Source organism: Rhineura floridana, chromosome 3, assembly GCF_030035675.1.
Source record: "Rhineura floridana isolate rRhiFlo1 chromosome 3, rRhiFlo1.hap2, whole genome shotgun sequence".
Classification (NCBI taxonomy): domain Eukaryota; kingdom Metazoa; phylum Chordata; class Lepidosauria; order Squamata; family Rhineuridae; genus Rhineura; species Rhineura floridana.
Window position 1 is genome coordinate 92,747,011 of NC_084482.1, and position 12,745 is coordinate 92,759,755.

Below are 12,745 nucleotides of genomic sequence, written 5' to 3' on the forward strand. Positions count from 1 at the left end.
CTCAGTATAACTCATTCGAGGCGCTGAAAGTATGTATTCGAAAGACCCTGTCTGTAAATTGGTGGGTCTCCTAGCTCCAAAAAGTCCAGTGGATCTGCCCCATTCTTAATTAAGAAGCGCGCCTCCTGTACACCCCGAAATTAATTGCAGTGTCCTGGAAGTGGAGAGAGTGCCTCAAAACGAGGATGCTTCGCTTTGAAACAAGGCGCAGGTAGCATAAAAGCATCGAGGATCACCCCCAGAACGTTGACTAGTACGTCAGTTTCACTCCCTGTCGCCCGGAACCTGGGAGTGAAATGTGAAATTGTTTTGTTGCCGTCCTTCCTATGGTCCCGCAGCAGCGTTCGCTGCTGGAGGCATCCTGAAGACCCTTCTTGCAAGGATCCGCGGAAACTGTTGATGATGGGCTCCTTAAGGGTGGGGAATCATTGATTTAACTAACCACGCTAGCGCCAATATAATAGACAAGATGGCTTGGGGTGGGCTTGTCGAGGCAATATTATTACATAATTATAACTTTCCTAAGGCCTCGGCGCGTGCTTTCGTGTTTGCAGGGAGAATCACTGGCTGGCAGCTCTTGCGGGCTGATCGGAACATAGGAGTTTTCAAGTGTCAGAGGCTAAACTAGACAGAGCAGGGGGATCGGCGCTCTCAGAATTTCCTCTTCATATCATCAGTCCTAATTACTTCGCTGACTTTCCTGTTTTGGCAAAGTTACAGCGCTGGAAAGCTCACTAATAACACAGCTCCGTTTGCTGCCCATGTCATTAACTTCTAATTTATTTAAAAGGAAGACGAAAAAAACCCTACTTGTACCCGTTCAGAGCCAATCACATGACTCATCGCCTTACGTCACCGCCACAGGCAGCTCGCATTGGCTGAGCCGCGCTTACTCAACTTCCCAAAGGAGGAAACAGCCAGAAGTCTCCCAAAAAAGGGGAGGAAAAAAAGTTGATCGGCTGTTGGAGCTGATGTGAGCGGAGCTGGTGTGTCCGGGAGCGCCTGAGCCAGAGATTGATTGAGTGGTCTGGAACTGAAGAAGGACAAGAGGGCGGCGGTGGGGGGCGGCAGCTCTCGGAGCAGGGATCCTTGCAAAGCTGCGCCGTGATGTCTTCTCCTTCGAAAGCGAAGGAGGTTTTCTCCTTGGACGAAGAGGGCCCCGCCGCTGGGGCCGAAGATCGCCACAAAGTGAAGGTCTCCAGTTTGCCTTTCAGCGTGGAAGCGCTCATGTCTGACAAAAAGCCCCCCCGAGAGACGAGCGGAGGCATGGAAGGGGCTGGCTTGGGCACTTCCAGGAACCTGCTCTTGCCCGGTCACGTCTCCAGGGAAGCTCCCAGCCCCGGGGGGCTTACAAAAACCTTCGAGACCTCGTCGGTTAAATCCGAGAATTCCGAGGATGGCTCTTCGTGGATCCCGGAGGCCGGCAGATACTCCCCTCCCCCAAGTGAGTCTTTCCCCTGGCAGTCGGGTCGGCGGGGAGGACCGAGCCGTCTGAACCTCTGAGGGTGGAGGGAGAGCCTCCAAAATGGGGCTGCGGGAGGAAATGGAGAGGGGAGGGGGCTTGCAAGACTCTTTCCTCGGCCGTTTAGGGCCAGCCGTAGCCCAGTTTGAGCTCGCAGAAGAACGGCGTCCCAGCTTTTTTAGAGCAGGAGGAAGGGAGGGAAATATTGAGCCGGATCCAGCAGCATGATCTCCGGGGAAGGCAGTTTTACAGGACCAAGTCGGGAAACTGAGGCAGGAAGCACGATGTATCCTGTTAATAACTTAGCAAGATAGCTCGGCCGAAGCCTTAAAGCCCCTTCTTTTGCGTGCACCTAATAAGTACAGCAATAACAACAATTGTCCACACTACCGCCGTGATCTTCTCCCCTACCTTATGGTGGACCTGCTCGGTAGGTGCCTGGAACTGTCCAGACAGATGCCAGCGGCCGACCTCTCTACAGCCGCGTCCCAGAGCGCCAGAGACCCTCTCTTCTCTTTCCAAGTCGTGTTAGTCATGCCGCTTTCCACTGGCAGGAAAGAGAGGACCGTGTGGTGCCGTGTCTAGGTCTCTGCTCCGCCACTTTTTCAGTGCCCGTGTGAGCAAAACTCTCGCCTACTTCAATTATTTTATTTTTGCGGTAGGTTTTCCCCCCTCTTGTCTTCACTTAGCAGGCAGAAACCCCAGTGAGGCAGACTTGTTGGCTTTCCTAGTCGGAGAATAGGCCATCGTTCTTTTAATCGCCCTCTGTTGCCTTCTCTGGTGCACCTGTAACAGCAAACTGCCTCCAGACTCCTAAGCGCACCTCGGGTTTTCTTTATTCACTCTTAACTGCGTGTCTCAAACCGAGCCGTGTTGGGGGGGGGGGGCTCCGAACTCAGCCCAGGGACTGAATAAATGAGAAATATATAAGCCGGGAAGGATCGGCCTTTTTTCGTCATCGTTAGTTGGGAGCTTCTTCGTTAGTTGGGCGGCACGTCTCCTGCTGAGCTCCCTGACTGTATAGGAGAGATGGATACCCCGTGACAGCATCGCTCACGTTCTGCCCATTGCTTTGCCTTTCAAGGTTCCCTTCTCAGAACGTTTCTGCAGATCTCATTGCCCACCACATTAATGTGTCACCCCGAAACACATGTTCTAGGACCAAATTTCTGGACTGATTTTGAATCTTCTAAAATCTGTTTGGATTCTGAAAAATGTGAGGGTTGTTCCCCCCCCCCGCATGTCTTAACTTAGGGCCTTTGACCCATCCTTATTTCATGTTTTCTGATTTTCTCTTTGAGCTCACCACAACATTGATTGATACTATTATGCAAACACACACATGCTCCTCTGCCCTTATCACAGTCAGCTCAGCTCCATCTAATATTTTGGATATGAGGAGAGGGAAAATGATAGAAAATGTGGAGTGGAGGAACCTCATAACATGTCCTTTAATGCTAGAAGGGTAGCAGAGATGGTAGTTGCCCATAATTGTTATATACATATTCCCCAGAAACAGTTAATTTCTTGGAAAAGTGTTTTGTATCCAACTGAAAATAGTAAGTTTATACTCTGATTCTAACCCTGCTTACTCAGAAGTAAATGCCATTAATAAAAAAATAAGAACAAAGAATCTGATGGCACTTTAAAAGACTGACACGTCTGTTGTGGCGTAAGCTTTCATGCGCCAGAGTTCACTGCACCCTGGTGTATGATAAAGTAGGATCTGCCCCATAAAAAACGTATGGCGGAACAAATGTCTTACTCTTTAAGGTTCCACTGGACTTTCTTTTAATGGAATTTATTTCGAGGTGGGCAGGGTTTAGAACCAGCTTATAAATGACTATATTTTTGTTTACAAAAAAACTTTCCCAGCAAATGGCATTTGCTGGGGGAGATGTATAGCAGGCAAGGGTTTCTATGGTTAGTTCAGTTTCTGTGTCTTTTCCCCCTAGACTTTCATTCAGTGAAGTCCCCCTAAAGGCAATTGAGGCCTAGCTTTTTCTTCTACATGTTCCCTCCTCTTGCTGCTTATCCAGCGCCCCTTTGCTCAGAGCTCAGTCCCATTCAGTTCAGTGAGACCACACACCCAAGTAAATTGGCATAGGAGTGCACCCTCCAAGCCATCAAAATGGCTGATTATTTTAAATCTCAACAGCAGCATTATTTGCAGTGTAATCTCCTCAGAAGTAAGTCCTGTTGAATTCAGTGGTGTTTACCCTCAGGTAAGTGGGTTTAGGATTGCAGCCTTAGAAGACCTACCACTTTCCCTAAACAATCAGAAACTGTTGGCAATTCTAAATATGAATAACAGGACAAAGCTTTGTGTTTTATTTTACAAAATAATTACACATATTTAAGTATCCAGTGGACTTTCAGATTATTTGTTTATAGCTCTCCACAAAATTATTGCACATCTATGGCCTTTTTGCTTGTCTCTGGGTTTCAGGACATGGAACTGACTGAACTGGGTGAAGAATCTGAAACCCGTCTTAAAGCAGCTTTCACTTGAAAGTTATAGTTCAATCTGATTTCAGTGGAGCTTTCAAGCAAATATGTTTCCAAATGAAGAAATGCTGGGGAGGGGGGAGAGAGAGAGATGGAAAATCCCAGAGAAGTGGAGCTTTCTGAATAGTGGAATTATTGTTCTTCAGAGTCTATACAAATTAATAAATTGCTCTAGGGATTCTTTAAATCTGCCTGTCTCCAGTGTCTCGGGTCTGTTTGACTCCCAAGCTTGTTTATTTTCAACATGAAAACAATATGGGTTTATCTAGCGTGCGTATGTGTTTCCTGAATAATAAAATAAGCCAAAAAGTCACCTGGAGAAAATGATAAAAGTAGAGGATATAGGAGTGTGTGCGTAGTACAAAGTGTAAGACATTGTTGCATAAAAATATAAGGAATAGTTTTTTAAAGGTTATATAAGTATAAAGAGGCTCTCAATCACTTTTAAATAATTGTGACAAGGAAGAAGAAAGAATCTTATCAGAAATAAATTAAGAGAGAAACAGATTAAGATTTTCTTGTATGCATGGTTAGGAGATCATTAAAACAGTCACCAAACTTTAGTATATGTGTCTTCTCATGACACAGTAATATTGTATTTTGGAAACAAATGGTTATGCCAGTGTATCTAACGGGTTCTCTTAATTTTTGTCTTGCTCTGAAACAGATTTTTCCAACCAGTATCATATTAAAAACCATTACCACTTTTTAAAAGTTAACATACTCTCCTTCATATCTGATAAAGGGGTGAAACCCTAATAGAACCTTTTAAAATTAAGACTGCAGTCCTATGCACATTTACTTGGGGATAAGCCTCCATGAAACTCAATGCACCTGTGCAACTGAAGTTTTCTTGGCTTAAAGAATTCTCAGTGGGATATTGAAACTTGTTCTAAACAAGTAAAGATAATGCAAAAGCAAGTTTTATTCTAGTTACGTTATAGACTATATCCTTAAAGTCTGACTAAATCTCTCCTTAAAGAGATTATGCAGTTTACAAAAAAGTAATTCATGAACTGTAGGGAGAGAGACTGTTTTTTCTGAGCAACATCTAGTCTTGACCACAGAAATCAGCCTTCTAGTTATTAATTTTGCCCAGCACCAAATATGTGGGATAGTTATTAACAAATCACCTTTTGCTTTGCTTTAATTGGGGAGGGCTGGGGAAAGACAATGCTTCTCTTAATATTTTCTAATAACAGCCCACTTGTTGCACCAAGCAAATAATGTATTTTGTTCTCAAATGCCATGTTATGCATGTATGCACTGCCTTCAAGTCGATTCTGACTTATGGCAACCCTATGAATAGGGTTTTCATGAGGCTGAGAGGCAGTGACTGGCCCAAGGTCACCCAGTGAGCTTCATGGCAATATGGGGATTCGAACCCTGGTCTCCCAGATCGTAGTATGGGTGAAACTGAACTTACAGCAGCATCCTAACATAAGCTTTGGATAAAGCTGTAGGTGAAGTTATTCTACCATCACCCCATACACACAGAGAAATAAATCCCACTGATTTAAATGGGTCCTTCCACATATATGCATATTCAAGTGTATTTTACATCCCCCCAAACCCTTTAATAAACTGGGGGGGGGAGAGATACAGGAGAAAAATACCACTCCATCCAAATCATCGGCATTACTACAGTACGATTTATTCTGAAATGTGTTGGCTATTTAAACTATCTTGGCTTTAAGTTTAATGCTATCTTAAACATTTACCTCTTGAACTAATATTTCCTACAAAACTATTCTATGATTCTGAGGCTGCAGTCTTAAACAAATTTATTAAGGAGTAAGCCCCACTGAACATAATGCGACTTGCTACTTGGTGAACAGACATAGAATTGTACTGTAAATTTTCAAGTGGTCTTAAGACTGTGATCTTCATCACAGATACTTGGAAATAAGTCCCATTGATGGAATATATCAGTTCCATGTCAAATACATCCAGGTTCTTGATGCTGGCCATTTTGCTTTATGCTTTTCACATACCATTGCTGAATCCTGGAACTTCTGCTACTGAAATGTAAATTGAGCTTTAAAAAGAGACAAGGCTATTACTATGTAAATTACAGGCCTTGGCTTGTAATGGAACAAGATATGAAACAAATGCCACATCTTGTATTAGCTTTAGATGTTGTGCAGCTATATATATATATGTATTAAGATTAGCACATGTCATAGAAAGTATATGTTGAATCAGTGTATCAATTTTATTTTTTATTGCTAGCTTAGAATACAGGAGCCTAAAATGGGGGTTAATGGAATGGCAGTCAACGTTTTGCTCACAGATAACATCTACTATTGATTTCAATGAAAGTCTTGGCAATTAACACACACACACACAAACCTTATCAGACCCTACTCCGGTGTCCTCAGGCAAAGCTTCAACTAAACTTTCTGACCAAAGATGTCATTCCTGCTGGCAAAATCTTAACAAGTAGTGACTGGGGATGTATTTATTATTATCTCTTATGAGATTTTTTTTTAAAGAACCCACTTCTAGCTAGTAACTCATTCCTTTAGTAACATGTTCCACTTTCTGCTTCAGTAATGACCCATAGAAATTCTTGTTCCCCCAGTTCTTACCAAGATGCACACACTGGCAGAGGTTTTCATATGCCCTTAACTTTTTGTAGGACTCCTCACTAGGATGTCATACATAGATGCGATTGCTGCAAAAAAGAAAGATGACTGACTGTTTTGACAGCAGTCTGTTTCAGTATGATGGTGACTTTGCAGTTTGCTTTTAGGTGAAAGCCCTTCATGAAGTTGCACAAAGGCCTGGGCAGTGATCTGGCAATGCAAGTGGGCAGTTATATTAGTGCAATTAGGTCCCATAACATTTCAGGAATACTGAAGCTAACGTCTTTGCTGTGTTGACTGTTGGTAAGGATACGAGATTAACACTTGTCAGCATACCTACCTATTTGATCCTCCATTGGCTCACTTTAAATCTCGATATACCTGACAACAGAGATGGGCTTATCAGATCTACTTTGTTTTTCACTTGATCTACCAACCAGAATCAAGTGCAAAGGACATACAGTTAGGACTGATGAACAGGGCACTTCTGAGCACATTCTGAGCCTAGGAATAACAAGAACTGAGTTCACAGTCCTTTCACCCAAAAGTCTACTCCTCATTAGCTTTCCTCATTCCAGCAGCCTAATTTAGATGGGGAAAGATGTTGTTTAGTTATTGTTATTGCTAAACAATTGGGAGTGGGAAACCCTTGCTGATCTACTGGAAATTTCTCAGAGATCTACCTGTAGATTCTGATCTACATTCTGCCCAACCTTGCCTTACAGAAATATATGCCTATTGGATTCCTGCTGGTGTGAGGAGTGGGACATAGCATCACTTGCAGCAAGCCATTCAAAAGGTGTTTAAAACTTGGTCCTGTGTGTGTAATGGATCAGGAGTATTCATATGTTTTCTTTCTGTACACCCAAGAAGTTTTAAGTGTACACTTAAAATGTAAGATGTGAATATGACAAATACACTTGCAATCAAATGTGAGTCCCTGTCAGGTGTACACTTGGTAGCCAACGCAAGCAGCTAGGATAGTTTTTAAATGGGTTATTAAGGGCAAAGCAACCCCTGTGTCATTGTCTTCATTAGATTTGCTGAAGTTTTGAACACTTCGGACAATGCAGACAAAAAACTAGAATATATTGGGTAGATGATTAAATAATACAGAAAGGTGTAATAGACTGGATGGGTCATGCTTTGATCCAGTGTAAGGTTTTTTATAGTGAGCTCAGGATATTCACCAAGCAACACGCTTTTGCTAAAACCAGCTTGCAAACATTCACATTACGAATAGAAAATTATGCTATAAGTTGTAAAGTGTAATGTACCATTCTCCATTTTGAGCGTCTGACTTTCCTGTGTTCTGCTTTCTTTCATATATGCTCTAACGTAAGTGCAGGAATTCTTTTTAAGCACTTGTCTTAGTGTTTGATGTCCCAGTGTGAATGTGAGAGAGAGACACTAGGATTTGGTACAATCAGACCTGGCTGCCTCTGTACTGTAGCTCCCCTCACAGCAATGGGACTGCTTTAATGTTATTTTTAAACAATTAGACCACAATTCTAGCTCCACATACCTGGAAAGCAACCCCACTGAATTCTATAGGGCTTACCTCTGCGTAGGCATAGCTCAGATTTCACTATTATCTTTTATATCCCATATTAATTTTCATTCATACGCTGAGGAGGACAGAAGAAGCTGCTTTTCTGACATTTGGCAGCTATCATCCTCTTTTTCTTAGGTAACTGATCTTTGTCTTCCTTTCCAGGACACCTGAGTCCCACAGCCTGCACGCTGAGAAAACACAAGACAAATCGGAAGCCCCGGACACCTTTCACCACCTCCCAACTTCTGGCTTTAGAGCGCAAATTCCGTCAGAAGCAATATCTCTCCATTGCCGAGAGGGCTGAATTCTCAAGCTCGCTTAACCTCACAGAGACCCAGGTCAAAATCTGGTTCCAAAACCGGAGGGCCAAGGCAAAGAGACTGCAGGAAGCAGAGCTGGAGAAATTAAAAATGGCAGCCAAGCCCATGTTGCCATCTGGCTTTAGCCTTCCTTTCCCCATCAACTCCCCTATCCAGGCAGCCTCACTCTATGGAACGTCGTATCCCTTTCATAGACCTGTCCTTCCCATCCCACCTGTGGGACTCTATGCTACTCCAGTTGGATATAGCATGTACCATTTATCATAAGAAGATCAGAAAGCAAAGCAGCGAGGCAATCAGAGACTTTCTGGTGGATCTTGCCCAATTCAAGAGTGCAGCACAAAAACCAATACTGGCCATTTTTCTGCATGCTTGTATGTGCCTTATCAAGTATATAGGAGTTTGAAATGAAAAGCAGAGCCTGTATTCTGCAGGTTGGGGAACCAGCCGAGTGTAATCTTAGCACTCAGAATCTGTTCCTGAAAGAAAGGTTTTTTTGAACATACATGCTTAAACTAATATAGTTTGTTTATATACTGCACATAGGGGCGGGGGAGGAGAAAGAAATCAACAATGAAACCATGCATGTTCACAGCATATACATTCCCCCTGATGTTCCCAGTGGAGTATCAAGCCATGTTTCATTTTGTTCTGTTTTGAAAATAGGAGCAGTTCATTCCTTAACTTGCAGCTCGATCCTGTGCATGTTTAGTCAGAAGTAAGTCCCAGTCTATTCAATGGCACTTACTCCCAATTTAAATGTGGTTGTAAGTAGGAATGCATGTTTCGATTGGTTGTTTGACTTGGTGGGGGAAGTTTAAATACATACATGGGTTTTATTTCTAAAACCAACTTCAGAAATAAAACCAGACTTAAGTAGAGGCATGATGTTAGTTTCTGCATTTCCCATTGGGTCTTGCACTGCAGTCTAGCCCTTCATTGGAAGTGTAAGCAGCTGGAATGTCTCAAATGCAAAATGGTGGTCTAGGTGGACCATAGGTCTGATCCTGCAAGGCAGTTTTTCCGTTCTAGGCTATGGTCTGAAGGCACATGTGACCAGTTACCTGCTGAAGCTAAGCAGGGTCAGGTTTGGTCAGTGTCTGGATAGGAGACTGCCTGGGAACCATCTGTAAGCCGCCTTGGGTTTCAGTCATGAAAAAGAAAGGTGGGGTAGAAATATAATAAATAAATAACTATTTGGTCTAGAGTAGTTCCATGATAATCAATGGGACTGGCCCAGATAAAGGAACCTACCATGCCAAGGAGTCAGGCCGATGATAATTTTGTTCATCCTTAGGTTGCAGAATATTCTTGCTTTATAAGACATCACATAAGGGGTTGTATGTATGCAGTGGCAAAGGAGGCAGGCCTGAGAGGTTTATACAAGTTTTCTCTTGATCACATTCTCCCTAGCTTGCTAGTTTACAGTCAAGTCTATGTACACTTGACTTTTTGGATATGAGGAAGAAAAAAACCAGAATAGAGGTATAAAGAACAGAGGTGTTGCTTTTCAGAAGTGTGTGTGTATATGTTCACGTGTGCATTTATGTGCAGAGAGACTATCAAAACCATGTTGCAGAGTTTGTTTTGTTTTTATTGCAGTAATCTTAACCTTTACTAGCTTGTAGAAAAGAATCTGTGGTTAAACGTTTCTTGAAACACCCATAGATCCAGAAAACCAAACAAACCTATGGGAACTAGATAGTGCCACTCACTCTAAAGTCAGGACCACCCTCCCTTTCTTTTAATTTGTTTTTTGTGGGGGGAGGGGAGGGAAGAATTCTCTTTAGTGTAGTTGGTACTATATAACCCGTTTTTATTATACTAATTATTTTAATATTGCTATTGCTAAACTTTGTGGTAAAGTGTCTATAGAGGATGCAGACTGTTCAAGACAGGACTTCTCTGAGATGTATTTTTGCATGTTTATAAAAAAAAAAGAGCCACAAGATTTGTTTTGGAGTTGTGTTTTGTTTTTGCCCTGCTACAGGCTGTGCTGTGAACCCTCTCCATTAGCTCAGTTCAACCCTTTTAACCCCAGCATATTAAAATCCCTTTGAAAGGGATGCCTTGTACAATTTTATATATTTTATTGAAGATTTATTATTATCTCTTTTATTTAGAATTAAATTAAAAAACATTGTTTAATTGTGTGTGGGTTTGTCCATGCTTGGAGTTATTTTTTTAAATGACTTGATGCCATTTATACTTTTTCTGGGTCAAAATCAAAGAAATACTCAGAATTATCATTTGTGTCTCCTTCCTAAATTTCAATCTGAAGAAAAGCCAAATCTGCAACAAATGTATGTTGATATAATTTAAATAAAAAAGTCAAATCTTATGGGCCCCCTCTTAATTTAGGCTGCAATCCTATACTCACTGGAATTAAGTCCCATTGAACCAATGGGGCTTACTTCTAAGTAGATCTGTATGGGGTTGTATTGTAAACAACCTTCCCTTGGCTTCTTTAATGCATGCAGACTATTGATACCGTTTTGTGACTATTATATTTATACCTGATTTTGGTAAAGTTACTCACTGTTTACACCAGTTAGTAAGTAGCAATAACCTTCTTCTGATATGAGAAAGAATAAATTTCTGATTCCATTCAAATTGGCGGCAGAATTTTCCTGAATGTACTCCTCTTGCTGCTCATTCCTGCACTTCCTTACTCCAAAGTAAACACCATAGAGTTTAATGGGACTTGCTTCACAGTAAGTGTGCCCATTATTGCCTCCCTTCCCACTCAAGTTGTAGGATTAGGTCATTTGAGCAATATTCGCGGAGAAATTCATAAAAAGAAGTCAAGGATTGTATTAGGAAACAAAACCACGTTTATACACACACACACACGCGCGCGATTGTGCTAGTCATCGGAGTCAAAAGCCCAGCTAGCCTAGGCCGTCCATCAGGAGTCCTGCTGTGCGTATCTGACCTCTGCCAGCTGGAAATTGACTAGCTCACAGTGGAATTGTGGAGAGGAGGTTATGTCAAGCTCCTACTTGCCCGAGATAGAGACAACAGGATCCAAAAAGCCCGGGTATATGGATGCTTTTATGCACTCAAGTTGTTTGTGGCTGTTGCCGGAAATCCTTCTACTTGATTAGAGAGCAGAGTTTGTGTTTGTTTTTGTTTTTGCATTCCCAACTGGTGACAAGCTGAGCTGAGGAAATGGATTACTCTTTCTTCACAGGCTGGGACAAATTGAATCAAGCGGTTTATATAGTCTGCCTTATTTTAACTTTCTGCGACAAAGATGCCTTTTATAGATCCCGTTGCTGCAAAAACGGTATCCCGCATGCCTATCTTGAAGCAGCAAAACTTTTTGCAAACGAACATTTATTTGTTCTGTTGCAGTCAGACCTTTCGAGGATGGAGGAGAGCTCTGGTTTAAAAGAGAGACACAGAGACGTCTTGACTGTGTGTGTGTGTTTTTTTTTTTTTAAAGAGCAGCTTTAAAAGAAGACCAGGCCAGCATCTATCAGGGTTAATGGCTGGAGAATCTCGACTCTACGGAAGGATTACCTAGATATCTCTTCGACTCTTGGTTCTTAGCACTGACATAGCACTTAGCATTTTAACAGGCGGATCCTCCGTATGTTTATGCAGCAGTGAATTCTGCTAAGTGCAATGAGACGTACAGCACAATCCCAACCATGTCTACTCAGAAGTAGGCCATACTTCAAAGGGGCTTGCTCCCAGGTAAGTGTGTGACTTCAAGTGCAGGCGAATGTAGCCCTAACTGTTCAAAGCACGTCAGGCACTCTTTTTTAGTCTACAATCCTAACCTTGGGAGTAAACCCCATTTAATTCAACACGACTGACTTCTGAGTAGACAGTGTTAGGCTTGTGCTGTTAATAATTTTGACAACAGCCCTGTAAGGTAGGTTAGATTAGTATGTCCATAGCGTAGATGGAGACCTAAGCCTGAGAGGAGGTGACTTCCCTGAGGCCACCAACAATGCAATATCTATACAGTCTGCTAAGAAGTAAGCCACATTGAGTTCAAGCTGCAATAGGACTACAGCCCTATAGAGTTCATGGAAGAGGTCAGATTCAAAACTGGTTCTGTGGTTCTCTTGGGGTGCTTCCAGATAGGGGCTCAGTTTGCAAATGGATAGTTGGCCCCCCAAAGTGTAGATCTAAATTAAATGGGTGGGGGAGGGTTGGCATACTGGTGCCAGTGATGTTGAGTGGATGCCACAAAAACCTGCATGCATGAGGAGCACCAATCCCACCTTAAGCAGCCGTCTGGAAGCACCCTTGGTTTTCAGTGCTGCCATCCACTTATTCTAGAGCAGTCTGCTTCGAT

General features: G+C 42.5%; 1 protein-coding gene across 1 annotated transcript; it reads left to right on the plus strand.

Annotated features, from left to right (window-relative positions):
* The first annotated feature begins 787 nt into the window (after nucleotides 1-787).
* On the plus strand, nucleotides 788-10,983 carry MSX2 (msh homeobox 2). Its single transcript, XM_061616924.1, has 2 exons — nucleotides 788-1,444; nucleotides 8,276-10,983. Exons 1-2 carry the CDS (start codon nucleotides 1,108-1,110, stop codon nucleotides 8,698-8,700), a joined length of 762 nt encoding a protein of 253 aa, XP_061472908.1. The 5' UTR covers nucleotides 788-1,107; the 3' UTR covers nucleotides 8,701-10,983.
* The last annotated feature ends 1,762 nt before the right edge of the window (nucleotides 10,984-12,745 follow it).